A 26927-nucleotide genomic window follows, 5' to 3' on the forward strand; every position below is an offset into this window, starting at 1 on the left:
CAATACACTTTAGACAACTAAACCAAGATCGTAAGCAGTAAGGACCTCAATGTCTTTGAGCAAAATCGGCATAATTTTACGAAAAATCAGTGACGTCATCGTATGTGTGTAAATTTAATGGATATATATAAACATACAGATACATACATACATACATCACAAGTGACTATATATATATATATATGTACGTACATGCATCAGAAGTTATATGTACATATGCATCACAAGTGACTAATATACATGCATATATATATATATATATATATATATATATATATATATATATATATATATATAAATTAATAGGAAAAATATATACATGTTTATATTTTTTCTCTGTTTATTTATCATTTGTTAACGTGTAGGCCTACAAAATGTATTTTTTGTTAAACAAAGCATATTTCTAAAAGAACAAAACTACTTAAACTTTGGTGTTTGTTTATTTTATACTCGTACATGTCACAAATAAGAACTAAATATAACATGATATAAACGCATATTTATTCCGTATTAATAATCTATACATATGTATGAATAAAAAATATTTTATATATAGTGAATAAATAGCAAAAGACTATATTCCAAGGTTCATGATGTTGACCATCTTATAATTTATTTCTTTAATTCAGTTGACATTTACAATTCTTGACAGTATCTGTTTCATAGCACAAAATCAATCACTTAATTATTATATCAATTAGCGAATCTATTTTGCCCTTAACTAATCAGAAGAAATAGCAACAATCAATCCATCAAAAGGAAATAAAGTGTGTTTTGACATGATTTAAATCCGAAAATTGGAAGAGAAGCTGTAAATACCTTATAATATGTTTCCATTACACCATTTTGAATTTTTCTTCTGATGAGTTAAGGGCAAAATAGATTCACTAATTGATATAATAATTAAGTGATTGATTTTGTGCTACAAAACAGATACTGTCAAGAATTGTAAATGTCAGCTGAATTAAAGGAATAAATTATAAGGTGGTCAACATCATGAACTTTGGAATATAGTCTTTTGTCATTTAGTCACTATATTGCTCTGTAATTACATTGAGCTTCTTAAATAAGGATTGGTATATATTATAAGGAAATAAAGTATGTTTTCACAAACATATATATATGTTTTTTTTTGTTTTTTTTATTACCGTTTTATCTGTTTAGTTACACACGTTTCGGTTACCGAATCGTATTAGCGATCCAGTAACCTCGTCAGAGTTTACAGAAAGCCTGTAAAGTCTGACGAGGTTACTGGATCGCTAATACGATTCGGTAACCGAAACATGTGTAACTAAACAGATAAAACGGTTATAAAAAATAAATAAAATAAAACGCATATTTGCTCTACAATAGTATTGAACACTTTCTTCGGGTTTTTACTAATTACCATTTTTGCGATATATATATGTGTGTGTATGTGTGTGTGTTCTGATTTCATTTCTGCCTATTCATGTAATTATTTACGAATTCATATATGTACTTATTTTCATATCTAACTATCTTAGTACGTATATATTTGTTCATCTATCTGTATGGCCAACGCTTATAGCTTCACCTGTTTATCTTTATTCTTACAAGGACACACATACACATGCCGTTGTCACAGCATGTGTATGCATCCCTCCCTCTCCCTCTCTCTCCCTCTCCCTCCCTCCCCTCTCTCTCTCCCTTATTATACCAAAAAATATCGAATCTGCATTCGCGCTTTTGTAAACCAGACAGTGGTGTAATAAATCGTATTCTCGAGCATAAGAAGTACGCGCAATAATTTATTGAAAAAAAAAAAAAAAAGATCCTTGTCACGCTATTCTTCTTTCCTTCTTTTTTCTTCTTTTCTTCGCGTTGTCTTTGAATGTTGGATATTAGAATGTCAACTCGTTTGATGAATGGTCAGTCGTAATATGATCGCCGGTAAAAAAAAACAAAAACAAAGAAAAAAACATAGCAATAATTAGGACTGATGCGCTCACTTAGTTTAGGCGTTTAGCGATGGAAATATTCTTTGAAACATAAACCTGAGTCACCGACGCAAATGACATTTCAAATATTATCAAACTATTTGATACTTCAGTGTGACAGACCAAAGGAAAATTCTGTTTCATACTTTAGCCTGACAACTCAAATATTAGTTCACTCTTTAGCCTTACAGATCAATGAAAATGACATTTCATACTTCAGTATGACAGACTTAAGGAAAACGCTATTCCGCTCGCCAGCATGACAGAGCAAAGGAAAATGCTATCTCACACTTTAGGATGACAGACCAATGAAAATGCTATTTTATACTTCAGCGTGACAGACAAGGGAAATGATATCTCAGTTGGTCGCTTGAGAGACCGACAAAATGCCTTTTCAAAATGCAATTTGACAGACTGACGAAAATTCTATTTCAAACTTATGAATGACAGACCAAAGAGATTTTTTATTTGATTCTTAACCGTGATAGGTTCAGGAAAATGTTACTTCGGGCGTGAACGTGAGAGAGAGACTAACTTACACACTAACAGACGAAGAGTCTTACAACAATGGTTGGACGTATCAAAATAAGATGCCTCCATTCGGTCTGTTTAGAACTCGAAATGTTTCAATCTGAGACGAGACCCGATCGGCTGGACTTCGGACATTGACCTCTTATAAGTATGCTAGGACGCATCTAAAAAAAAAAAAAAAAAGAAAAGAAAAAAAAAAGATCAATAAATCTACGATCTACGATTCTGGTGTTCACTTTGAATGTTCATATTGTCTTATTTACTTCTGGTTCAACAGCTTGTGTGGACGGGGGCGTACTCACGTTTGTGCTTGTCTTTCTCCTTCCCTTTGTCTCCTCTCCTCCCCCCCCTCTCTCTCTCTCTCTCTCTCTTTTGACACGCACACGAACACAAACACACACACGTGTGTGTTTGTGTGTATGTGTGTGTGTTGGGGTAGTGTCCTAACGCATATGCGCATCTGACAAGCCTATATAATGCATCAATCTCGTTTGATATTTAGCCCGTTGACTTCGTGTACGTAACGGACTCGCTCAGCTAAAGAGACGACAGACTTTATTCGATCAAGTGTATTAAATTACTCGCCTTGAATGATACAAGTTTGCTGTCAGCCAACATTTCGATGGAATTTCTAATTATGCTGAAGACAGTTTCACAATCTATTATTCAACGGATTTTTTTTTTTTTTTTTTTTTGCTGAGAGAATATATTTTAGGAAGAAATTACCCCATAAGATTAAAAACTGAATTAAGAGGCCGTTAAATATAACACTTATTCAACAAAAATAAATGGCAGAGAATTAAAAAGAAATGTTTTTTTTAAAACCATGCCGGATTTTTAGTAGAAACCCATACTCCCAGCTGATGGAATTGAAATTGTATATATCTTTTGCTTATAATAATAATAATAATAATAATAATAATAATAATAATAATAATAATAATAATAATAATAATATAAGGCCCCCCCTCCCAAAAAAGAATGAAACCGAATAGCCAAGTAGTCAAGGAGGAACGAAAGACCGAGGAGTGATCACGTACCAGACCTCCATTGTATAAGTGCGAAGAGAACTGGGACCTTGGGTAGGCTTATTGCCACTCAAGTTCCAGTAAAGACCAATGCTCGCTGCGAACGAGAAATCAATGGTAAGCAGCTGTTGCGATAATACAAATTTATTTGCAAATCTTATCCAAAGAGGTGGAGAGTACTGGAAAATCTGGGGAGACTTACTGTCACTCAGCTTTCAGGGAACACCACAGGCTGTATTCAATGAGATCTTTGATAACCTGTGTGAACGCACCTTGTTAGCCAATAATAGTAATAATAATAATAATAATAGTAATAATAATAATAATAACATAAGCAACAACAACAACAAAAATATTAATAATAATAATAATCATAATAATAATAATAATAATAATAATAAAAGCGAAATTAATAATAATAATAATAATAATAATAATAATAATAATAAAAGCGAAATTAATAATAATAATAATAATAATAATAATACGCCCGATGTTATCTTGTTTTTTCACCAAATCAATCGTGACGTTCATAGAAAGATGTTCTACCACCCTCACGATGATTTTTTTTTACTTCAATGTAGTTTCAGTTCGTACTACATTGGAAGTACATCGTAAAGATGGGATAACCGGCTAAAGAACACTTATTCACAGAAATTCCCCAGTAAAATTATTTACCATTGAATGGTCTGAAAAAAAAACATACAGTTATCTCATCCTTAGACATCTACTAAATAGTCGTACCTTTGCCTCAGATTTAAGATTTGATTTGTTCTGTATATTTAAGTCGATAAGTCGTTCTCTTTATATATAAAAATGACGTCTTCTTTGACTTAATGTAGATTCTGTTAGATTTTGTCCAATTTCTCTCGCTATGATTCTAATAGCATTATTCTTTTTCTCTAAACTTGACCTCGATTTAACTATGGTAAGCGACATTCGAAACTGGTATTTTCATTAATTTATAACTTTAATTCATCGTATTTCTGTTCATTCCCATGTGAAAACTTTGTTCTACAATGTATACACACAAAGATATAGATATTACTTGCTGGTCGCCTGGCATTGCCCGGTCGTTCAATACGCTTAACCGTGATATTTTAATTTATGCAGATTGCGTATGTACAAAGTGAGTCACGAGAAACGGATGTTTTTAGAGTGCGCCTTGATCCCCTTGGGATAGGGAGTGAGGAAGGAAGTTTAGTAAATGTTTTTCATGTACATTATAAATTTTTTGTTGAAATATTCGCAGAGTTTTGTTTTCCTTAAAAACGTCCGTTTCCCGTGATTCGCCCTGTATTATGCAATTAATCCTCTATATTATAAATTAAGGAATAATTTGTCAGTGGACTAATTCGCATAAAATAAAATAATATTAACGATAATACTGATAATGTCGTTCATCAAATTCCATCTGTGTTGGTTTAAAATATCACGTCAGCTAATATTTGGGCTTGACGATGAATGCACTCGAAAAGTCTGTTCTGATAAATGTTTAGTTTTACAATATGCAAACGAAGAAATGATTTGCGGCGATTTTAAATGGTATCTCTTCTTTTGTCATAAATTGAACTCATTAATAAGAAAAAAATAAAATAAAATGGTGAGGTACACCCGGGTTTGAATAGGGGATCATTCGATCCGTAGTCAAATGCTCTACACTTAGCTAAATCTCCAAATGAAAATAAATAAGTTTTTTTGTTTTATGAAGAAATGATTTGCTGAGATTTTATTTCATTTTGGCCGGTGTAACGTAAAAAATTATCTTGTCAACATTCTGCTTTTTACCTATAACAAGGAAAGACCATTTTTAAGATCGGATTTTTTCGATTTAAAAAAATGATTTGCTGAAATTGTATTATTTCTCTTCATCGATGTAACGTAAAATATTCCCTTGTGAAAATTCTTTTTATCTATAAGAGAAAAAGACTATTTTAAAGATCCGACCTTTTCGATTTTCGGTGAATTTCTACGCAAAACATATCTAAGAACACTGCCAAACATATAAATTACCTATGTATAAAATTTTCAAAAGATAGGCTCAGCCGTTTCGGAACCTACGAGGAAAGAACCCTCACACTTACAGCAACCTTTATATAATAGTAGTTAGATAGATAGAAAGTATATTCATTATATATATATATATATATATATATATATATATATATATATATATACATTATACAAGAATAAAAAAGCATTGGAAATGCAAAAGGATATAGGGATGGTATGCCAAAAAGTATACAAACAAGATGGCTATGAATGGCTAGGCACATGGAAATAGAATTGCATCCAAAGTATAGCCCTATAGTTTTTCTCCAATCTTCATTCCGTGACATCATTACAGTTGTAAAAAGCTATAGGGCTATACTTTGGATGCAATTCTATTTCCATGTGTCTAGCCATTCATAGCTATCTTGTTTGTATACTTTTTGGCATACCATCCCTATATCCTTTTGCATTTCCAATGCTTTTTTATTCTTGTTAATTAGTATTTTTACTTATAGTCTTATTTTTAAACTTACATTCATGATAGTATTGTCTTTTTTAGGAGGCGGCTCATTGCCGCCTCCATTAGTAGCAGGTCGCTTCCTGCTGGGTTTTAGGTCTTTGGGTTTTGGGCCTTAGGAGTTGCCTCTTGGTCCTCCATCGGTTCTATATTACATAGAGAGTGCTACCGCCTCTCTGATAAAACAGTTAGAGTATTATAAAGTTCTAAAATGTTCATACCTTCACTTTTAAATTTTTCTTGACTTTCTTGCAGTTTCTTTTGCGGTTAATTTAACTTATTTCCTTTGGCGTTTGGTGAGTTCTTAGAAGAACTGGTCTGATCTACTTTTCTTAGCGAGCGAAGAGATTCAGCTGCATTTAACAATGGTTGCTATAGTGTATTTTTGCGCATGCGTGAGAATTTCAAGTTTCCTCCTTATTTTTCAATAGTTTGACAGTAGTCATGTGTCTTTCCGCCAAGAGCAACAGACGTCAGTGTTAGCCGTGATCGTCTAGAGGTTAGGACCCCACGTTGTGGCCGTGCTAACTTAGGTTCGAATCCTGGTCACAGCATTGACATTTTGTACATATTTTACAGTCCAAAATCTGAAGAATTATTTGTTTTTATAACATTGTTTTTTGACGTCGTACTTGCTGATAGGTTACTCTTATAACAATTTTGATCAACTGAGATAAAGATTTCGTGGTTTCATTAACGCTGGTGGGTTACTGTTTAAAGAAAAAACCTTAACGTTCACCTCAAATATTCAGCGTCCAAGAAATATAGGCCACTGGCAAACTGGAACGTCTGTGAGCATCCGGTGTATTATTTGGAGCTGTCCCTTTTGAGAGAAGTTCCGTGTTCGAAGTGGTCTGTCTACATTGGGTATATAGTGTTTAAAACTTGTTATTACACGTAATCTTATTTAATTATGGAGTTAGCTAAAAAGCAATGGGTCACTGCACTTCTCCGTGTAAAGAGCAGTCGATTGATGCTTGAACTGTTGTCAGAGACCGTTCGTACACCGAGATACATCGTCTCAAAAGAAAGAAGAAAGAAGAAGAAAGAAGAACAATTGGCCATTTTTGTACCCTTTTTTTCTGCTCTCTTTTGACATTTTAACCGACGTTCTGACACTCGCTGGATTCGTAAGACACTTCTCTGTAATAATATGTGCTTTTTGAAACTTATAAGTTGATTTTAGTTGAGATTTGGATAGTTTTGTTTTGTAGGCGTATATAGGCGTGTACGGGCCATCCCTATATAGAGAGTGCTACCGCCTCTCTGATATATATATACATGTATATATACAGTATATATATATATACATGTATATATACATTATATATATACATGTATATATGCATTATATATACATGTATATATACATTATATATATATACATGTATATATACATTATATATATACATATATATATATATATATATATATATATATATATATATATATATATATATATATATATATATATATTAGAACCCCAGGATACAGAATTAAAAATTAGTAACAAAATATAGTACAGTATATAATACACTTGTTGGTTGTTTTTGTTTCACGGCATATCAACCTTTTCGTGTTATTTAATGCCGAATCCAAAGATTTTGAAGAAAAAAATTTTAATAGAATATATTTGTTGTTTTCAAGTCGGTTTCTATTTAACCCATAGTTGGAACCCTAACAGGTACTACCACTCCGGGTCAGAGTGGACCTGGGAGCAATGGTGATTAAAAGGTGGCTCCACACTCCCCAAAGCCCATAAGCTGGGGCCTCACCACTGGATATAGTTTAAGGTCATATCCAGGACCCCCATTGAGGGACTTTTACCCTCTGCAGGGGGGGGGGGGGCAGTCAGTGTATTCTAATGCCCCACCGACAGGGCCATATATACACTTGTATATAATCAAATAACATTATAAAGTCGGGGAAAAACGCTAACCAGGGACCGGAAAAACATTGTATTCCACATCGTAACCTGAAAAAACTGGCATAATCACGTTGTCACACCGGTAATCGTCAGATCACTAAAGTTAAGCAACGTTAAGTATTGTCAGTACTAAAATAGGTAACCATTTAGGACTTCCAGGTGCTGTATGGGCTTTCCGCTCATCTCAGCTTTGTTTTTAATCGGCTTTGATTTCATCTTGCCACTGGACCCATACAGCGCCGATGCAAGAGACGTGTAAGTTGGGATTGCGCAATCCTTGCCTCACAATTACGCGCGCAGCTATCCTTACAGAGTTTCCATTGTCTCCTGAGACTGAACGGAGGTATTGAATATCATCTTACAAGGCATCGCCTCTCCTTTTTAATAATTCAAAGTGTAGTATCCGTTCTGTCCTCAGTGAAAGGAAGAGGAATCCTTTTAGAACGAACCAATATCCCGAGCTCCCAAAATCAGCAGAGATTAGACCATTGTTGTAATGACCTAGTTGATTTTGCGATGGGTGATGACTCTGTTGATTTTGGGGTGGGTGTTAAGTTCTGTGCAGTTCTAGGAGGTTGGCTTTGCCTTCTCTCTTTATAGAAGGAGTTAGTTTATTGCTAATCGCCCGAGGCGCCCTCGTCTGGGAATGCCGATGGGGCTGCCAAGGCACTTTTTCGCAGGTCAGAGTGTCCCTATTGGAGGACGGTGACTTTTCAATCCCATTTTCCGACCCTAGTGTCTAAGTTCTTGCAGTTGGAAAAAACTTAATACTCTCAATCCAGAGTGACCCGCTTTGGAGAGCCAGATTTTCTTCATAGTATAAACTGGCCGTCTGGTTCAATCTACACACGTGAGGGTTAAATTTGGAATGCCTGCAATGTGTGGATCTAGACCACTGTTGAATTCCTGACGTGCACTAACGAATGAGTAAGTAGTTGAATGTGGGTTGTCAGAGATACCGGAATCTGAGCTGATGAGGATGAAGTGCAACACGGGTGACGGATTTGGAGAAATCCGAAAATAGAGCGTCACAAAACGACATTTAAACCCCAAAATTATTTCAGGAAGGATTATAACCGTAGCTTCTCTCTCTAGTATTCCCACACTCTAGGGAGTAAAAAGGAATGGGGAGGAGGTATATGAAGCGAGGGAAACGAGGGTGGGGAGAGCGTTCAGCTCAAATTTCCATTTTCACGCTTTAAAAAAAACAAAAAAAAACTGTCCATCCCCCTCCATACGCTGAAAATACTTTATGTAACGACCAGTCTCCCGCCATAAAACGCGCCATGAAGTCACTCCACCCGACCCCAACTGCCGACGCGCCTGATTAACCGGCTGATCGTGCCAACCAGTCATTATCGTTTCACGCTTTAACTTTTCAATTTTCACCTTTTCGTTTTCTTTTACCTTTTTTTTTTTTTTTTTTTTGTGCCTTTCATTGTTCGTCCCCTTTTCAAATATGTGTTGGGTTTTTTTGTTTGTTTTTGTTTTCGCCTTTCAACTTTTTGTTCTCTTTGGGCTCTATTTTTCTTTCTTTTTTTTTTTTTGTTTTTTTGATTCTCATTTATGTTGTTTTATTTTCCGATTCTCGGTTTTCACCTTTTATCATTGTTTTTTTTTATGTAGTTTTATTTTTTTTTTACTAATATTTTATTTTATTTTTTTATTAATATTTTATTTTATTTTTTTACTAATATTTTGTTTTATTTTTTCTAATATTTTATTTTTTACTAATATTTTATTTTATTTTTTTATTAATATTTTATTTTATTTTTTTACTAATATTTTGTTTTATTTTTTCTAATATTTTATTTTTTACTAATATTTTATTTTATTTTTTATTAATATTTTATTTTATTTTTTATTAATATTTTATTTTATTTTTTTACTAATATTTTATTTTATTTTTTTACTAATATTTTATTTTTTTACTAATATTTTATTTTATTTTTTTATTAATATTTTATTTTTGTTGTTGTTTCTGTTTGATTTTCATTATGCAGTTCTTAGATTTTTCATATTCGTTTTTTGATCCTAAAGTATATCTCGTATTTTCTTTAAAGTTCTTATTTTTTTGTTTTGTTTTGTTTTGTTTTCGAGCTTTTTTTTTTCTTTATTTCTGAAAGTCTTAGAGGTTTCGTTTTTGTTTTTTGATTCTAATTTTTGTATTTTTAATAGTATTTTTGTTTTCGATTCTCAATGTTTTTCGTTATCTTTTTTAATTATATTTTTTAATTCTTAGTTTTGGCGTTTTTGTTTTGCCAATTCTTAGTGTTTTTCACTATTTTTGTTCAATTCTCAGTTTGTCTTATTTAATTTTTATCGATTATAATTTTTGTTGTTGTAAGCTTCTTCATTTGGAGTGACTGTTGTCGTTTGAAAATCATTTATTTGTCGCGTTTGAAATCATTTATTTCGTATAGAACAACATCAATTACAATTTATCAAGCTTTTTAATATACATTTTGTTTTTTGAAATCATTTATCTCGTTTAAAATTACAATTTACCAAATTTGTTAACGTGCATTTCGTTTTTTTTAAATCATTTATTTCGTATAAAACAAAATTAATTACTATTTACCAAACTTCGTTTTTTTAAAATCATTTATTTCGTACTAGCATGTGTGCCCGGCGTTGCCCGGCGTTGCCCGGGTGTTTTGAGATGCATGCTAAGCAAAAAAAAAAAAAAGAAGAAAATGGTCACTTTTTTTTAACTTTAACCCCTATTATGACCCCTTAAAATTTATTTTTAGGGCTCAAATAAAGTTATTAAGTTAGATCCATGTCCAAGGAACCTATATCTAAATTTTCACGTGTTTAGACCCAAAATTGTAGGAGGAGTTTGGTAGAGTTCTCAAAGGTCAAATCGTTGAACTTTGACCCCTTTAATTGCCAAATTTCTATCCGAAAACCAATCACATCGACTTTACCAAATCTCAGTACTCTGTATATCAAATTTCGAATCTGTAGGCTAAAAATGGACAGAGTTATTGCGTAGGGAAATGTACACAGACACACACACACACACTTTCACTTTTATATATATATATAGAGAGAGATAAAACAAAATTACAATTTACCGAACTAGTTAATATACATTTCACTTTTTAAAATCATTTATATCGTTGAAAATAAAAGTACAATTATAATTTACCAAATTATTCGCATTCATTACTTTTAGCAATTTTTGGTCACTCTTTTTCACCCCAAAACAAGACTTGCTAACACTGAAGAAACTACAATTTGTGATCATATCGATCAAAATACTGTGGGGAGTTCAGCGAGTGAGAGGTTAGTGGTAGATGTATCAGCCCAGATGTGACAACAATACTCCGTGCATAAGCAAATGGTGTCTTTGTAGGGGGGGTATCCATTCTGGAGACTGAACGAGGGTATCGCAAAGAAAGTAGCTTAGTCTTAGTAGAATTAAATGCTACCATTCACTTACGACCTATTTCACTACCGACTGAAGGTCGTTTTCTAAGGTTTCTGTCTTGGATAGGTGTACATTCGTTTTTCCCTTCAATAGAGCGTAGTATTATTAGCAAATATACTCATCTTGGATACAGTATTATTAGGGAGATCGTTTTAAAAATCATTTATTTCATTTGAAACAGGATTACAGTTGACATTTACCAAACTTGTTAGCATCTATGCTCGGCACTAAATAGGTTGTCAACTCTTGTAAAATATAAATTTCGTGTCCTCTCCATAAACAAGCCGATAGAAAGAAGAAGAAGAATTTTTTTTTTTTTCGCGAATGTCTTTATATCCAGATGTAATCCTAACAAATGTTGTTTGTACAGATTTGCAAAGGAAGACGGCCATCCGGAATTCATCAATCAAAAAAAAAAAAAAAAAAAAAAAAAAAAAAAACAGTAGAAAATAAATAACGGGCGGAAAATCATCAAACGGTTTTCCTTCCTCGCCAGGTACGAAAACTTCATAAGAAGAAAAAGAAAAACAGATCTGGCTTCACATTTTACGCGCCATTGACGCATGCGTGTTTGAAAGGAGTATCACACCGCCGAGCGCTTATTTGCATAAACGTCAAAGTGACAGAATCAGTCACATGGGGGGGGGGGCTCGAAAAACAACGTTTTATCATCGCCAACCCGACACTCACTCTGAAACTCCTTCCTTTTAAACACCGCCACCCCCATATTTCTTACAATGGTTTTTCAGAGATTTTTTTATTATATTTTTTTTATTCGTGAAAATCGGTAGACATTTTCGGCAATTCCAATATACTTGTATATTACTTAAATTCTTAATTGTGTGTTTATAGTTTAATTATTTGATTGAATGACAAACAGTTCCATGTCTACATTTGTTAGTTGGGATCGTTTACAATCTTATTATTACTAGCGGGACCTGTGGAAATTCAGCAGCGCGCTCTTTCACGTGTTGGTATCTGTGGATCTTCAGCGTAAATGGAGACGTCCAGATATTATTGTAACGCTCTTGTTAAAACTGCAAAAGTATTTATCTAAGCTAGCAGAGACGGCTGGCGTAAAATACGCTTAAATATGTTATTTTAATTTATGCAGACTTCGTAAATATTATCATAGTTAATTTTCAATCGATTCTTATATATTATAAAGTTGCGATTTCAAAAATAATATATATATATATATATATATATATATATATATATATATATATATATATATATATATATATATATATATCCATATGACTTGGGTGCATCAACTTGAATCGAAGTTTTAGTTTCTTCAGATATAATCGAGACCGAAACCAAAACTTCGGAATAATTCTTGGTAAAATTATGGAAGGTCATAACAATTAAACGACAGTCACTCGAAAGGAAAAAGATGTAAGCGTGACACAAAAAATAACAGTAACACTGTCGTATTTATAGATCATCGCAAACCTGACACTGACTTAAACCGTGGCTACCGAGAAAGAAGGCCGATGCATATGACAGCGTAACGTCACTTCCTAATTAAGTTGTAGGTATAGACAGCTTCCGGTATTCAACCACGTGGTCATGCTAACAGGCATAAAAATATGGCTACCAATATGTGTTACCGATTGTCCATGTATGTTCTAAAGAAAAAGACCAATTCTCCATTCGGAAAATAATTATTATAATTGCACATTTGGGATAATTTTAATCAAAATATCGTAAGTGAATTTGTGTTTGAACTTTTATTTTTATTGGAGAAAGTCGAATATTTCATTTTATTTATTTATTTATTTATTTAGTGCAAAACAAACAATTTTTGAGTTTGTATTACTATACACATAGATTCGAAAAAGTTGTCAAAAAACAAATATATAACAAATGACATCGACTGGCGCTACACCACACCAACTAGTTGTGAAGGGTTAGGGAGGATGGAAAGACCGAGGTGAGAGAGTACTGAACAAATCTCCACTGGAAGTGTGCAGTTCAAATCTGGTACATTGGGGAGGCATTTTGTCACCCACACCCTAGGAAACACCAATGGCCGATGCCAACGAGAAATCAGTGACAACGGCTGTTGCGATAACATGCAATCATCAGTACAAGTGGTCAAAAGGTGGAGAACACTGGAAATCTGGGGAGGCTTGTCACTTGCTCTCCAGGGAACATCACAGGTTACTGCCAGTGAGCAATCACTGATGATGGCTTGTAAGACAACTAATATGCTACACATTTTGGTGAAAAACATGGGGGAAAAATGGACATAGAACAGAAAACCAAAACTTTAAATCTAATTTCTGTATTTAAAGTAATAGTTATTTAAATATTTCAACATATAATCTTGTGGAGAAAATCCAGCTTCTCAATAAGGGGCACTCTGGATAGGAACAAAAATAATCTCAGTCATGAAAGATTTCTCCTCCACTGACCGAAGACAGAAAAGGTAAAGTGTAGCATCAAAACAGATACTACACTGATCTTGTTCCGAAGGCCAAAAAATATTTGTTTAATGCTTCTTTAATTGTTTGTTCCGTAAATTCATAATTCAGTTTTATCAGTATTAAACTGCATATTGCTTTAAAATTACTTAATTTTTACATAGATACTGTTTATATTTGATATTGAATAAAGTTCAGTTTAAGTATTAATCGAACTGTGTTCCTTTTTCTTTTTAAAAACGTTTTATTGCTCTTTTCCAAATGGCCCTCATATAGTACTGACAGTCGGACAAATCTTACCTACATTACCTGCAGGCATTTTTTCAGTTAAGAGGCCTTCTTCTTACTCTTGGTGACCGTGCTTCAACTCCTTCCTTTTGAACATCGCCACCTTCATATTTCTTATAATGCTTTTTAAGAGATTTTTTTTCATGTTTTTTTTTTTTTTTGTTTTTTTTTTCGTGAAAGTCAGTAGATATTTGCGGCAATTCCAATATACTTGAATATTATTTAAATTCTTATGTTTATATTTGAATTATTTGATTAAATGACAAACAGTTCCATGTCTACATATTTTGGTTTGGATAGTTTACAATCGTCAAATTAATTTTATTTTCTTCAAGCAAAAACTGGCTGATGTAGCTGCCATATTATTAACATAACATTTCCGTCGATCTACATTCGACATTTGTTTTCGGACAGCTACCATACTTAATGACCTTTCAAGCAGCATCGTTTACAGCCAATCTGTCGATGGGAAGAAAATGGTCGAATCACGCATCACTCCGGAAAGCTGATCCCAATCCCTTTACAGTGTCAGCTACGTCAGAAGATGAAGTAATGTTGCTACATCTGGGAAAGTACAGACCAGATCACTCTTTCTTAAATCGACAGAGTACAACATTGACTTCGAAATCGTGTGTGTGTGTGTGTGTGTGTGTGTGTGTGTGTGTGTGTGTGTGTGTGTGTGTGTGTGTGTGACATAGTGAATCTGTTGGTCTGTCGCGCCTAAGTCTTATGTTATTAACATGTTCTTTGATTAGTCACGTTCAAGTTTTACACACCGCAGTGAGTTCATTTGGGTATTTGATATTTCCTTTTCTTTTTGTTTTTGTTTTTCTTTCTTTTTTATATTTCTCATTAACTGCAACCGAATACGTTGTTAAAAAATTAACGTTGAATCCATATGCAGTTTAAGCGGGTGGAAACCGCGTGGCTTTGCTAGTAATCAATTGGCCTTTTGGCCGCCAAGATCAAAGTGTAGTATCTGTTCTTCAGATACTGCACTTCCATTTCTTGTTCTCTTTCGGTGGAGGAGCAGTCCTTCACGACTGAGACAATTTTTATTTTTGTACCTTTTCTCCACGTTAAAAAACGACCCTGGTGTCTAACTCTGTCCCGTGGGGAGGCATTGTAAATAGGTACTACTACTGCTACTGCTACTACTACTACTACTACTACTACTACTACTACTACTACTACTAATAATAATAATAATAATAATAGGAGGAGGAGGAGGAGGTCCTGGATACGACCTAAAACTATATCCGATGGTGAGGTCCCACCTTGCGGGCCTTGGAGAGTGTGGAGCCACCCTTTAATTGCCATTGCTCCCAGGTCCACTCTGACCCGGAGTGGTAGTACCTGTTAGGGTCCCAACTATGGGTTAAATAGAATCTAACTTTTAAAAAACAAATATACTCCATTAAAAATCGTTCCTCAAAATAACTAGATTCGGCATTAAATAACCTGAAAAAAGTTGATATGCCGTAAAACAAAAACAACCAACCAAAACCACTACTACTACTACTAATATTATTATTATTATTATTATTATTATTATTAATAATAATAATAATAATAATAATAATAATAATAATAATAATAATAATATACGCGTCGGCACACACAAGTCTAGTCAAATCCCCTTCTATATGACAGACCAGACTTGGCAAGATTTCTGTTAAACAGAAAACAGAAGTCATCAAGAAACTGTTTAGTAAACAAAATAACGAAATTCCTTGTTTGGAAACGATTTGTAAGATTTTTTGTATTTCATACTTTTTTTTTTTCTCAATAAGAAATTTGCCTTTTTTATCAAGGAAGCTACAGTTAATGGTTGCTAGCAAAATTGAAAGCCAAAACCACTATCAATAATTTCCCACTCTCTTTATCCGTGGCTAAACCTATATGTAGATTCCATGAATAAAGCTTCTTTCTTAGAACTGCACGCCTGTGAAACTCTGTTCCGTTTACCTGCTTTCCAGCTGACTACAATTTAATTGTCTTCAAGTCCAATGTAAACAAGTTCTTGATGAACCGTCCCTCTAAGTAATCCAATCTACAAAATCTCCACTACTTATGATTACTACGCTATAATCCCATAACTAATGTATACCCATTATCCCTTATTCTCCAGTGAAATGCGGGCCTGGATAAAGGGTGACTTCCTTGTAAAAAAAAAAAAAGAGAAAAAACATACAAAATCGAGTACACTCAACATCAAGTATACTCAACATCGTCTTACAATCAACGCTTAACCTGTGAACTCGGAGTATGGGAAACTCCCATATGCACAAAACCAAATCACTGAAAAAGCAAAAATACCCTAACTAAAGATAAGGATAATGAGTAAACGTTGGATAAAATGATGGTTAAAATTATTACGAAGTTGCCAGGATTCGAACCTGGAATCTCCTGATCCGTAGTCAAGCGCGTTATCCATTGCGCCACAAGTCCTCTCCTTATGCCTAAAGATGTTACCTCAACTGTATACAGGCAGTGCTAAATTCCGTTGACATGGGCAGGTAACTTTTTCGACAATTGCACGAAACGGCCCCAAAACCCTTATTTCGGGCTTTTTGTGTGACTCGGCGTTGTTCGTTATGAACCGTAAGAACATTCTAGAGACTCACACCTTTCAGGGGAAGAAAAGAATTTTTCAATTCGATACATCCGTTCGAAAGTTTTATTGGTATACACACACACACATGACTAAATAAATGAACATTTAGCATTTTTTTTTAAAATTTTTTATTATTATTATTATTAATAATAATAATAATAATAAAAATAAAATAAAAAAAAAAAAACGTTGATAATAGTGGGAGAGACCTACCGCCAATAACACCACAACTACTACGAATACTACCAGTACTAATTATGATAAGAGTATGAATTTGGTAACAGTATGAAAGACCACCGCCACCACTAATATTACAGCTACTACTACTTATACTAATACTACCAATATCATTACTACTACTAATAATAATATAGACCTGACCTAATATAAAAAAAAAGGGGGGGAAATGACGTCTATTTTGGAAGAGCGGTGGCGAGATGAAAGCTTTAATCTTCAGTGAAATTTGACGGCGGAGGCAGAGAACATCAAAGCGAGCGCCGCCCTTTGAAGTCCTCTTGTTTAACTGTGCGAACCCCCCACCCCCACCTACCGCCAAGAGAACCGTTCGCTTTGATTCTCTCCCTGCTTTCACCCTTTTTTTCTTCTTTACCAAAAGGAAAGCAAAACAATTTGTATGTGATATTCATTATATTTTAAAGGCGACGCGACCCTTTCATAATGTCGGGACCCTTAAGATCTGGTTGATATATATATTAGTTATATATACATACACTCACCCACACACATGCATATCTCTCTCTCTCTCTCTCTCTCTCTCTCTCTCTCTCTCTATATATATATATATATATATATATATATATATATATATATATATATATATATATATATATATATATATATATATATATATATATATATATATAATGCATTATTTTAGAGAGATGCGTAATGAGCATATATACTCTGAGCTGCGAGAGAAGCTTTTTGGGCCGATTCAGCGTTTTGATTAGCACTGGCGTACAGTGCTTTATGCCTTCTGAAACAGAGATTAATATTATTTAGTTATTGTTTCTATCTTAACCATGGTTTCACGCGAATCTGCTCATCAGACAAAATTGTTTTCAAATTCCGAGTTGAAGTCGACTTCAACATTTGATCGTAGCGTGATCACGTTAAACTGATCACAATCGTTTTAAGTACATAGATTCGAAAAAGTTGTCAGAAAACAAATATATAACAAATAAATGCAATCAAAAGCAAGATAAGTTACTTTTCTATCTAACTGGGTAAGTTTTTAGTGTTTTTATTTAATTTAAAATGTTTATTCGGTTCGAAAAACATGGAGTGCTTATCGGTATATTTGAAAAAGACAAATGTCTGCGAGCTCGCTGTTGAATACGTTAAGTTTGGAAAATGAATCCAAAGTAAAAACTTATACAAAATAATGTTAGAAACCCACCGAATATATGTCTGCCTATGTCACGGTACCATTTATTGAGTCAGTTTCTAACAGTTTTATTTGATTTTGTTTAAATCAAAATCTTCCATTGCAGGTAACAATGATAATATTATAAGTATTTAATGATTTTAAACCACAAGTGAAGCTAAAATCAATAGATCGCCCCCTCCCCCCGTAACAAGTATATTTTACGTTTAGGAAAATATCTGCACATTTAACACGTGTGTTTTTACGGTCATCAGAGAAAAAATACAACTATATAGTTAAATATTTAGAGATTTATGAAGAATCGGAATCGGGAATTTAGTACAGAATCGGGGAAAATATTGGAATCGTCCCATCACTAATATATATATATATATATATATATATATATATATATATATATATATATATATATATATGCATCTATATTATATTTTTGTCAGTCTGTCTGCTAGTTTGTCTGTTCATTACGCTTTTTCTCGGAAATTACTGGGCCGATCTTGATGTAATTTTGTATGGGTCTTTGTTACGATAACATGCAGCGAACTAAGCATTGCGATATTCGTTTGATGCGCATTATCAAGATCAACGTGTAGTACCTGTTCTTCAGATGCTGCACTTCCATTTCTTGTTCTCTTTCGGCGGAGGAGAAATCCTTCACGACTGAGACAATTTTTTTTTATTTTTGTACCTTTTCTCCACGTTAAAAAACGACCCTGGTGTCTCCGTCCCGTGGGGAGGCATAGTAAATAGGTACAAGATGTATTACTTCATAGTGATATGATAAACCATCTCACCAACCATACTTCTCATCAGTCTACTATAAAAAAAGAAGAGAAAGACAGATCCCTTTTCTCCAAATCTTTAGTTCAGTAGGTAAACAGAAATTATGAAAACACCGCAGAATAGTGGAAAAGTATAGTGAAAACAATATAATACACATTCTGTTCTTCGGCTATTATAGTTACGAACGTAAAGAAAATTCGAATGATAAATTCATCCTGGCTGTTTATTTATTTATTTATTTATTTATTTATTTACTTGAATAGTATCGACGCGAAGGTCAAGAGATGCATTTAATCGAGGAGAAAGCTTGCATTCCGGCCATCGATTTCCAAAAGGGAGATAATTGTCAGATATTAAAATTTAAACATATTGATAATTAGACAATCAATTTTGTAAACGAAAATTAACTAATGAAGGAAAAATATTAAAAAAAAAACCAATGATTTAAATTTTTATATTAATTTCTTATTAAATTAAGTAAAAATATTTTCTAATTTAGTAAGAGTTTTTTTTTTATTCTTACACAACGCAAATGCATATTGCTTAAAAAATATCTTAAAAGATTCCTTACAAACATTATTCTTTTTTAAATGTTTTTTAAACGATTTATACTATTATCCCTTGAGCAGATTTGTTGGCATAAACGTTTTTTTTCATTAGGGAGATTTTGGAATCGCATTAACAATAATATAATAGAGGCTTTACTTAACATCCTTCAAATACTTAGTAAATTAATCGTAAGTCTCAAGTAATACTAATTAGTTATTAACACGCAGTCTGGGAAGAAGTAATCCAAGAGAAATATCATTTTTTTTTTTTTACTTTTTGTTTTATTACTTTATCAAGTTTGTTTTAATTCAAAGTAGATTCGTATACGTATATATTTTTTAATTCTAGTTTTTAATTCCTATTTAGAAACATTATGACTAAGATTATATACATTTCTACTGTATGATATGCGATAGATATGCATTGTTAATTTCATAATCTGACTTATTTGTAAATTAATGTTAAAATTACAATCGTGATTAGTTAATACATTATAAATTAACTCATACACCATAAGCGCTCCTTCACACAGTCATGTATATATATACGTGCAGAATATATAGGCTCCTCCAGTCTTTGACAGACTATAGATACCCACGTAGGGGTGCCTTCGCATGAAATTTTAGTGGAAGGAGGTGTACAATCTCCTGCCACAAAATGTGAAGTGTATGTACAGGATAACTGGCAACAAATGCCGAGATAAGCGGAGAGTACACACAGCGCCTAGAATTCCCAAATTGTACTAACCAAGCTCAACGTTGCTTAACTTCGGTGATCTGACGAGAAACGGTGTGTCAATGCGATTATACCATATATATATATATATATATATATATATATATATATATATATATATATATATATGGCATAATCGTGTTGGTATATCGGTTCTCGTCAGATCTACCGAAGTTAAGCAACGTTGAGTCTGGTTAGTACCAGATGGGTAATCCTTTGGGAATTCTAGGCGCTGTATGTGCTCTCCGCTTATCTCGGCATTTGTTTCTAGTCGTCTTGTACATACAATTCATTGCCACTGGTATTTAACAATATCGACTCAGGAGAGGTGTGGTTAGTGATTGCGCACCTCTTGCCACAAAAATTTCACAAGCAGGCACCCCTACGTGGGTATCCATAGTCTGTCAAAGACTGAATGAGCCCCTATATATATATATATATATATATATATATATATATATATATATATATATATATATATATATACACACACACACACACACATATATATATATATATATATATATATATATATATATATATATATATTGATTATTACAATTTCTATTGAACCTTTTTATGCGCATCTATTCATCATGTCTGCATATATATAGATAGATATGCGTGTAGGCATAAACAACAAATATATGCATGTAAAAACCCGTACCGACATACATATTTAAATGTGTATACATGAGTAAACATGCATATATATATATATATATATATATATATATATATATATATATATATATATATATATATGCATAGAAATGCACACAAACACACATATCCATACATATATATATATACAGATAATAAATATTTTCAAGCACACACACACACACACACACATATATTGCCATAAAAATGTGCATCCTTATTTGTGTGTATGTGTAATGCATATATGTATATACGCGTATATATAGTTATGCATGTTTGTATATATATATATACACACACACACACACACACAAACATGTATAACTATATATACGCATATATACATATATGCATTACACATACACGCAAATAAGGATGCACATTTTTATGGCAATCTCTCTAGACATTTGAAGCAAGAACCTTAAAATATATATCACCTCAAGATCAAAGATTAGTCAAGAATAAGTAATAGACGGATAGACCACGGTCTACGAAATAGCAACTGTTCTTCCTTTGCCAGAAACATCGCTCACGGAATATGAGGACTAAAGGATTAAATAAGGGAAGCGAAAGTAAACCTAACGTTCACTTTCTACTATCCGAGTCCACACACACATGCACACACACTCACATATGTATGTGGGTGTATAGCACACACATAGACATGTACATACACATACATGAGTACGTATGTGCATATGTACATACACGCAAATAGCATACTCTCTATTCATATATATATCTTAAAGTAAATATATTTTAACACCTAACTTTTTGTCTTTGTTGTATTAAAAATTGCGTATTACTTATGAATTATATTAGGGAGATTATGGTGTGCATTATATTGTTCAAGTGCACAGTGTCCAATATTGAATTCTTCTTTTATGCAAAATGAGATGCACTGCAAAATTTTTCAATATTTCTGCATGTCATGTGATCTCAATCAAACAATCAAATAGTGAATGAAGTTCTAGCCTTCGGGCTAAGATCCGAGTATAGTATCTGTTCTGATGCTACACTTAATTTCAATTGTCCTTAGTCAATGGAAGGAAACTCTTTTTTTTTTTTTTACTAACGCAATTTTTGTTTTTGCCTTCTGCCAGATTGCCCTTTTTGGGGAGCTGGTTATTCTCGTGTCACGTATTGCTCTTCTCGTGGGAAGGCAATTAAATACAAATAGTGAATAATGTTTCGAAATATTTTAAATACTAATTAGTAGTATTTGTATTATTCAGATAAGTATTTTCATCCTGTTTTTTTTATTATCACAACTCATTGTTAGTCGACACTATTATCCGCCGTGCCACGGGTCTACATGACATTTTTCTGTTGCTTAAAAACTCAATTGACATTATAGGTAGTACAACTAAGAATAACGTTCTCGAGTATAGAGTCATTCTTGTAATAGAATCCCCCCTTGCCAAACTTTCACAAAAGCACTCGTCTAGTTACAACCACTATATATGATTTCTCCCATTCTCCATCTGAACATAAATCTAAACGCAGATTCCATAAACGAGGCTTCTTTGCCAGAACTGGCCGCCCTGTTCCGCTGGCTTACTTCCTGGTTGAATACAACATGGTAGCCTTCAAATCCAATATAAACAAGTTTTTGTTGAGCCGTCCCCATAAATCAAATTCCACCCAATTTACACCATTAGCGATTACAACACTATCACTTTATATTCATCAACCGTTATCCTCGAGTGGCCTTCGGGTTTTGAGAAGTGGCGAATCTAAAAGTTAAAATAAAAAGATTAACGCAAAAGTAAATGGTTGCTTAAATCCTGTTAGCGAAGCTTTTCCAGATAGAGAATGGATCCTGTCAGGTTCAGCAAAGTGCATTGGTCTTCTCGTATCAAGACGGAAATTTATCACAAAGCGAATCCGTATATTTTATAAAGTGATTCCCGTATCTTATTGGTCCGTTCTTATCTCATTATCTTATTATAAATGTAATCGTCCAAATCTTTGTGGTTATACCCGCTTCATATAACAAATATACTGCATAAAACGTAATAATTAATTTACATGTTTTAACCTGTTATGACTGACGAAACGTGAAAAGTCTACTCCCCTGAACTAAATAAAAGTTTTTATTATTATTATTTTTTATTTAGAAAATTTCTTATAGGTTCCAGAGTTTAATATAAAGGTCACCAAGTTTAAAAATATGCACTTGAAGAAGATCGGCGGTTACATCGGTCAAGACATTGTAAAAAAAAAAAAAAAAAAAAAAAAAAAAAAAAAAAAAAAAAAAGGAAAAACAAGCTGAGGATCGTAATCCGATAAATCCCGAATAACAATTTGAATTTTTATTATAAAATGCAATGTAAATAAACGAAATTAATTTACGAAACTTTTTTTTACACCCATTTTATTCTTTTTTTTTTTCTTTTTTCTTTCTAGGGTCCGTCATTTTCTCCGACATCTGACCTGGCCAAACCGTCTCCGTTAACGATGCTAGCGGCCACTTGCAGCCGCCTCACCCCTGGAACAATGGACATGACCCGTTCAGCCGGACCGCTTCTTGGACATGGGGCGTGGCACTCAACTCGACACCCTTGCTCGGCCGCCCAGCCTACCATCACCGGTCCAATGGGCACTACGTTCGAGGTTGATGTATCTGGTGTGGGACCGACGGGGCTTACCGTGGCACAGGTGCTGCGTTCCATGGGCCCGACCCCTCATCCACATCATCCACATGCACACCACCCACACCCTCATCCACACCACCCACATTCACACCACCACCCTCCACACCATCCGCACCACTTGTCGCACGGGGGACCTATTCGTCACGTACACCCACACACCACGTCAACTGGCCCTCCCGGTGCGTCGCCACACCAACCACCATCACACCCGCCGCCCCCGCCAGCTTTTAATTATGACCTGCACCAGGCAAGACTAGCACAACAAACGATCATGGCGGCGGGGCATGGCATTCTACCAGGTAACAGTTTGGTACTAGCATCAATGTCCCCAGCAAATAGTCTTGCACCGAATAATTCACTCTCAGCTAATTCCGTTCCAAAGCAGATGTCTCCGCCACCGGCGTCGGAAGCGGAGACTCCTTGGTGGAGCATACCAAACCCGCCCTCGTCAGCGAATTTACCGGCTGATTTCAAATATTCCTTTCAATCGAATATCATGCTCAACCAATCCAAAGCAGCCGCCGCAATCCGTTACCATGGTAATATTACGACACTCTTTAATGGCGCTGGTGCGGCGAGAGGCCCTACTTCTTCGGGGGTTATCGCGGCAAGACGATGTCGACGCTGCCGTTGTCCCAACTGTCAGAACTCGCTGAATTCGCCAAATTCGCCCGGATCAGGCGGAAGCAGCAACGGCACTTCTGGTGGTGCACAGAAACGGAAGCAACACATCTGCCATATTCCGGGATGCGGGAAGGTATACGGCAAGACGTCGCATCTGAAGGCCCACTTACGATGGCACACCGGTGAGCGACCTTTCGTCTGCAACTGGTTATTTTGTGGCAAGAGTTTCACACGATCGGACGAACTGCAGCGCCACCTGCGAACTCATACGGGCGAGAAGAGGTTCGCGTGCACCGAGTGTGGCAAGCGCTTCATGCGGAGCGATCACCTAAGCAAACATGTAAAAACGCACGAGACGAAAAAGAACAAACTGCTCACCGGAACTGGCGCTTCTAGCGGGCGGCATGTTGATGAGTCTGCTCGCGACGTCGACGAGGGCAGCATTGATGTTGTGATTAACCCCAGTGATGAAGGGAATGCCTCGGAAGATGAAGACATCGACGTTGAAACGGATTTTACCGATCCTTGCGATCAGTTGCTTCTTGCTTCTCGAGAATAGACATTTCGAAATCGAGTTGCTTTTTTTTAAATTTAAATATTTATAATTTCTTTCACTTTGCGTAAAAAAAAAATGCAAATATTCAAATCGAATGACGGAATAATAAGAAATAAAATTGATATAAAAAGAAATACTAAATTAAATGTATGAATAGAAAACAAAATTACGGAGGAATTTAAAACGTTAAAAGAACAGAACAGATTGATAATAAATTTATTTTGTGGTTTTGGAGAAACGCGGAACGGATGAATATTTCTTCCTAGGATTGTGAATCCTGCATTAGTTGAAGAATACGGATTCAACAAGTGCTTTAAAAGATGGGTTATCAGCATCTAACAAATGTGCGGGAAAAATATATTGAAATACGTGCTGTACAGTTTCCCGATTGCGATGAAAGTCATGGGCCGCTTGGAAAAATCCATTGAAATAAACATTGGCTCATTGGAAATGACAGTTTGGAAAACTTCGCAATGAATAATGCTCGGTGCTGGTGATGGAAAGATAGGGCATCTTAGAAAATAAGAGATGGAAATCGTCTTCTGCGGAATCTGCGGAGGACGAGATGGGGGTCTGTGCAAAGTGTTTTTTTTTTAATTTTCTTCAGAGAACAACGATCTGGCTTGTCGTTTCTGTTTTGCGTCAGTCGGAAAAATGTTCCTTTATATTATTATTATTATTATTATTATTATTATTATTATTATTATTATTATTATTATTTTATTTTATTTTCATGTGAGGCAACGGTAAAAGCCGAAATAAATTTCTTCTTCGCCTGAAAAACTAAATTACGACATAATTGTGATCCTATCGGGAAATACTACAAATTTAAATTCTAACCCGAACATTGCTTTCAATTCGACATTTTGAAGGCTGCAACATCATGACGGACATATTTCAGTCAGACATTTTATTTTCATTATATATATATATATATATATATATATATATATATATATATATATATATATATATATATCGCCACGATGATATATTCTTGGACGCCATAAATTGGAAATTCATTAAGAAAAATCAAAATATCAATTTGAAAGATTTTTTTTTGTTTAGTTTGAATTAAAGTTTATCATCCTGAACACAGGTAAAGAATGAACACTACACGAAGCGTAGCATTTCTTCGATTTTATCACGAACTGCTATAAATCTAAAGAGGGAAAATCTAAATCTACATCTGATTCCCTGAAAATTGTATTCGATAAAAAAAAAAAAACTCAATGATTAAATTGAAAACAAACTAATTAAATCGTTCGAGTCGACTGCATTCAAACTGATCATAACTGGAAACAGAAAATAAAGTATTGAATTAGAGTAAAATCGATATTAATTATAAATTCGATTTGCTAGGATTGAAATTTGGTATCTTGTTTTATCTTTATTGGTTACGCGAAATCGAAGCTGAATACAACTTTTGATCGCTTGTAGGCTATAACTGACTCACCCACATCCTTCAACATGACACAAACACTACCAATCATGGTGACGTAATTGGTAAAAATTCGACATCACAAAATAAATTAGAAAAAAAAATCCCAGATTTTTTGCCTCATTTTACACATTTATTTATTTTTGTTTTGGTCTTTGATGCAGAAGCTTAAAAAAAAAGTTTAGAAAAAAACAATTGTTTTTTTTTTTAATTTTCTCTAACAAAATCCGTCGAAGAAACTTATTCAGTACATTCTTACATATAAATGCGTGTAGATATACAGTTACGCGCGTACACCCGCCCATATAATTAATACAATAGAGAGAGTTAAAGTACAAGTTGAAAACTAAATTTCACGAACGAATTAAAAAACTCAGTTTGAATTAATAACGACTTCGTTTAGAAATCATTTATATCACTCTAGACGACTAATGGTCAAACGCACCAATGTCGTCAGAAATTTAAACACAAATTATTTCCATCTGTATTGCATATGAATAATTACTATGCTCTTACTTCGTAATTAAGCACTATGTTTAATTATTTTTTCTAGATCACAATTTAAAGTTACTCATATATATATATATATTAATTATTATAGTATATAATTATATATATATAATAAATGTATATATATATATATATTAATTATTATAGTATATAATTATATATATATAATAAATGTATATATATATATATTAATTATTATAGTATATAATTATATATATAATAAATGTATATATATAATATATATATATATGTGTGTATGTATATATATATATATT

The 26927-nt window shown here is 33.7% G+C and overlaps 1 protein-coding gene and 1 non-coding gene across 3 annotated transcripts in view; one reads left to right on the forward strand and one right to left on the reverse strand.

Annotated features, from left to right (window-relative positions):
* Window positions 1–25437, forward strand: part of LOC145248125 (uncharacterized) — a 264381-nt gene extending 238944 nt beyond the window's left edge. For both annotated transcript variants that reach the window (XM_080109937.1, XM_080109936.1), the window contains exon 2: window positions 23274–25437. In XM_080109937.1, the coding sequence (XP_079966063.1) occupies window positions 23325–24704 (1380 nt within the window). In that variant the 5' untranslated portion in view covers window positions 23274–23324 and the 3' untranslated portion in view covers window positions 24705–25437. The remainder of the gene's footprint in view (window positions 1–23273) is intronic.
* Trnar-acg (transfer RNA arginine (anticodon ACG)) lies at window positions 16488–16560 on the reverse strand. The gene has a single exon. It is a non-coding gene; the product is annotated as a tRNA-Arg (tRNA).
* Window positions 25438–26927: the final 1490 nt, after the last annotated feature.

The sequence above is a fragment of the Euprymna scolopes genome, chromosome 26 (assembly GCF_053919585.1).
Source record: "Euprymna scolopes isolate OS-2025 chromosome 26, ASM5391958v1, whole genome shotgun sequence".
Classification (NCBI taxonomy): Eukaryota; Metazoa; Mollusca; class Cephalopoda; order Sepiida; family Sepiolidae; genus Euprymna; species Euprymna scolopes.